Source organism: Primulina eburnea, chromosome 17 (genome assembly GCF_022965805.1).
Source record: "Primulina eburnea isolate SZY01 chromosome 17, ASM2296580v1, whole genome shotgun sequence".
NCBI lineage: Eukaryota > Viridiplantae > Streptophyta > Magnoliopsida > Lamiales > Gesneriaceae > Primulina > Primulina eburnea.
The window spans coordinates 29,113,075-29,117,629 of record NC_133117.1 but is presented as its reverse complement, the minus strand read 5'-3'; the positions used below and the strand labels follow the sequence as shown (position 1 = coordinate 29,117,629).

Sequence of the window (4,555 nt, the reverse complement as noted above, 5' to 3'; positions counted from 1 at the left end):
CAAGTTAAATTTATTTTCCCAAGAAAATTTTGGCCAAATTCTCATTCAAATCAACAAACAAAATGAGAATAATATGATAAAGAGACATTTTACAAAAATCCCACCACAAAATATCCTAACTAAACCGCAAAAAGCCGAAATAATAATCATATCCAACACCCATGAATCACTATTATCTCAACTATGTATTCATCTCCTTCACTTGAATCAATCAATACTTTAAAAGTACAAAGATTTAAAAAACAACTACAAGAATCAACTTACTTCGACACCAAGTATATACAAATTTGAATTTCGTAAACAAAATAGAGATAAAAAATATTACATTTTATTTTAGCGTTTAAAAAAAACAAAAAAATTAAATGTTGCACGAATCTTTTACTATTTATTAAATTTGAGCATGTTAGAATAACTAATTAGTGTCTTGGTCTGTTTTTCAAACTCCCTAAAATACCCTCACTCCACCTCTCCACGTTTTTCAAAGTTCCCAACCGCATCACAATATATTCTTCTCTCCCAGTCCCAAACGAAGAGAGAGACTAAAACTCCACTCCCCTTTCTTCATTTTTCAGATCTAGGTTAAAATTGTTTCTCAAACATCAAAATTCTACGCAGAGAACAACAAATACACTGGCCCGTTGAAGACATCGAAAATTCGATCAGTTTATGGTAAATTTGGAATAGGTATCTTAACTCTTTCGCCATCTTCGTACAAAACTCAGCTTCTTCTTTTTTCTTCTCAGTTGGATCTGTCTCCAATTCTTGAAGAATATATGTATGTCCGGAGACATGGCGTTTCGCGGTAAAGATGACATTTTTTTATGAGTTTTGCAGAAATTTTTTGTTGTGATGTATATTTATTTTTGTTGACAAATTGTGGTAATTTTCACGCGCCTTTGCTAGAACTCTTTGGATTATAGTTATTGTGGATGCAACTGTGTAAAAAATGAAGATATGAATGGTTGTGATTGGAGAAGTTGTTGGGAAATTTCAGTTATATTTTTTATGAAAATGTGGGGTTTTAGTTTTCTAATTGCCATAATGATGTATCCAAGTTCTGCAGGGAGCCTATTTATGGAGTGTAATTCAGCACAATGTAGCAGTCGGATGTTTTTTGAAAGTTTCTTTTTTGTTTGTTTATATTCCATTTTCGGATAGCAATTATTTAGGTTTACTTTAATAGCTTTTAGTATAAAGAAGGAACAATGGGATACTATGTCCGAGTTGACTAGATTGAAACCAGTAGAAAAGTTGAGGCTGTGCAAAAAGTAAGAGAAAGTTGTTTGGTCTACTAGGCTGAGAAAGACCAAGCATACGGGAAGAATTTTATGAATTTCAGTGGTGCCATTCTTGGTTTAGGGTCACCGAGTAAAAAAATGGATTTATTTGCTTTTACCATTCTCTTATTTGTTTGTTTGCGCTGTAGTTTTCTTCAAACATGATAATAAGTATTTTGGGGATTGTAGCAGAAAGCTAAGCTCTAAAGATGGAACGACTTTACAGCATAGATCTGCATCCAAAAATAGTGTGTTTCTATAATATGTTGGACCCCCCACCATCCCTCATGAAGACAAACTTTTCTCTCATAATTTGAGCGCTGAATCCGCCATTTGTCACCATTGAAACTGTGTTCTCTTTTCTTTTTGTTAACTTGGACCAATGGGATTGCGAATGTGATTTGAATCTCTGAATCTCGAAACGTGAGATCAAACTACCTACCATGTGTAGTGTTTGAAGAATCCTGATGTTTAACTTCATTGTCGGTGGGGGGAAAAGCTTGAATCTTGCTTGTGTTGTGTTTTAGTAGCGGTCAATAAATCAGTAATGGTGATTTTCGAAGTGTTTGATGTCTTTTCTTTTTCTAAAAAAAACAGACTGGAGAAAAGCATTGGATTTCGATTTAAATCTCGATTTCAATGTTTCAGGCTCGAAGAAATCTATGAGAACATGCGCATGGATCTTGAGGAAATGAACCCTTGACTTGGACTGACATGCAGAGTGAAAGTCGCCATTCATTTTGCAGCAAAGATAGTGATTGCTATGGGAACGCCCAGGAGAAGAACTGTTATTTCCAATTACTTCTAATTGCATAAGCTCTAGAATTGTTCAATAGATTAATTTAACGAATCAATCATTCCTGAAGTTCATTTGTGGACAAGGACCGGTGGGTTTGCCGGTTTCCATATGAACTTTTAAGTTTCAACTTTCATTTTTTGGTTTTATTGGTCCGGCCTTCCGGTTCAGATTCGATTGGTTGTAATGTGGTTGAGTTCGTTTCTTTTGGCTGCAGCTTGAAAATGAGCAGAACAAATGAAACAATGAGGCTAATTCTCACAACTTTTGTGGGGATCATAATTGGATTCTTCTTAGGAGTGTCTTTTCCTTCACTGTCATTCACAAAGGCATGTGGATTCGACTCTTACTTTTATAGATTTGTTACAATCGTGTTTCGATTCAGTAAAATGCTTTTGAAGAAATGTTTTGCTTCATATAACTTTGATGATCAACATGCACATTTGCCATCGAGAATCTTTCCTTCAATCAACATTGCTTACATCGAGGACAAGTACTCTGATCTCCCTACTCAAGCACTGTTAAATCTCTGGTCTTCTCTTAAAGGTCATAAAGGAATCTCACATGGGTTTAACAATACCAAGGTAATCTTTTGTTTTTATATGCAAATCAGGGGGTTCAAATTTTTTCACCACCCCATTGGTTCTGTTTGTAATGAGAACTAATTGACCTTTGAATTTATGAGAGTTGAAGACATGAGACTAATTTGACACAGATTCTGATAATTTTATGCAGATATGGGCCGCGACAAATCCCCGAGGCGCTGAGTGACTACCACCTGGTGTAATTGTAGCCGAGTCTGATTTTTATATGCGCAGATTGTATGGTGTTCCCGGCGAGGTGTGTATGTGATACCATAATCGGAAATTTCATTTTTTGCTTCACATTTTAGAGAGAGAGGATAAGATAAACACTCTTATTTTTTTTCAATATATGACTTCATGAATATTGAAAACAAATGGCACTGGTTCAGGATTTGATCATAAAACCAAGGTATCTAATGACCTTTACTGTTGGATTGGAGCAGAAAAAGAACATTGATGCTGAAGTGAGGAAGGTGGCGGGATTTCATTTTAGTGCCAATTTTACCTTTTTCTGTTCCATGGATTCCTCTTCCCTTACAAAACCGCTTCATCTGCCCACGACTGCAGCTGCAACACCCTACGATGATTTCCATTTTTTCCCTCTTTAAATACTTTAATTTTGATCGAATTAACTGGTCTTATCGGCCTTAAACCTGAAATTATTGAAGATATATGGGTAAATGTTGGATTTATGTTTCCAAACTAAGCTTAAACCTGAAAATTGTAGTCGTACTCTGTAGGTGTAGGAACATAGCATATTGGGTCTTTTTTCATGTTACTGCGACTTTTACATATGGAATTTCAAGTTATGGGTAAATGTTTGATTTGATGCCAATTTTTAACATCATTTGGTTGAAAATTGAAAGAGATATTCTCATATTATTGAAACTTTTCCTACATGAGAATCAGGCTTGCGGTAGTGCAAAGTGCTTATTGTTTTTTAAAATTTTGGTCATTGTACTCTGGAAAATTGCAAATATGATTCCAATGAAATTTGTAGATAATTGTCTTATCTTCGAAATTGAAATGACACCGAAATCACGTAATTTGGTTTAGTGATGAATGAGATAAACCCAATTACCAAGAGAATATGCATGCTCAAAGAAATATGGCATACGAGATTCAAAGCGTGACACAAATTTAGGTCAGTTATATGATTATATTTGACATAACTCTGTGATGATGAATTGTTGGACTTTGAGATGGCTTGCACTACCATGAATCCGTTGTCTTTAGAATCCATTGTCTTTTATGATTCAAGTACAAAATATTTCGGTGTCATGCTGTTATAATATCATGAATGTTTAATATATTAGCTCAATATATTCATAACACACGCAACGCGTGTGCCTCGATGGCTAGTTTTAAGAATGTTACCTCTAACGGTTGAATGTTAACAACCAGTTATTTGACAGTTTTCGATTTATACAATACTCGTACCATCTTGGATTATGTTCAATTTAAACGATGGTTTATCGTGATAAGATATTTTGAATTTTAAAATATGTTAGGATCGGTTAGGGGGAGCACCGTTGAGCTACAATAGCTCGGTTCTTGAAATATTGAAAACCGATGAATTAAATCAAGTTTGGTTAAAAACCAAGCGGAAAATACTCGAAATAATCCTTCGTAGAAACTGAATAAATATTTTGTAAACCATTTAAAATATATTCACGTTGAATGAGTTAAAATATTCAGTTGAAGCATTTTATCAAACACTTGGTATCCAATATTTTGGTATTTGAAGAAGACATAAAATGCTTCAACAATGCATCTTTAAAACTAATGGAAATGTTAAGTAAATGCAATAAACAAATAGACACGAATTTGTTTATGGATGTTCGGAGATTTCAAACACTCCTACGTCACCCCTTCTTCCCTTTGGGAAGGATCCACTA

The 4,555-nt window shown here is 34.5% G+C and overlaps 1 protein-coding gene across 5 annotated transcripts; it reads left to right on the top strand.

The window, feature by feature from the left end:
- The first annotated feature begins 379 nt into the window (after window positions 1-379).
- Window positions 380-4,022, top strand: LOC140818631 (uncharacterized). 5 transcript variants are annotated; one of them, XR_012115017.1, is made up of 6 exons: window positions 380-669; window positions 744-802; window positions 1,926-2,064; window positions 2,291-2,657; window positions 2,809-2,913; window positions 3,047-4,022. XR_012115017.1 is itself a non-coding variant. In XM_073178660.1 (3 exons), exons 1-3 carry the CDS (start codon window positions 2,041-2,043, stop codon window positions 2,842-2,844), a joined length of 438 nt encoding a protein of 145 aa, XP_073034761.1. In that variant the 5' UTR covers window positions 1,936-2,040; the 3' UTR covers window positions 2,845-2,913. The 5 variants fall into 5 exon arrangements, 1 of the variants encoding a protein (XP_073034761.1); XR_012115016.1 differs by having other exon boundaries at window positions 1,926-2,164; XR_012115015.1 differs by having other exon boundaries at window positions 1,926-2,657.
- The last annotated feature ends 533 nt before the right edge of the window (window positions 4,023-4,555 follow it).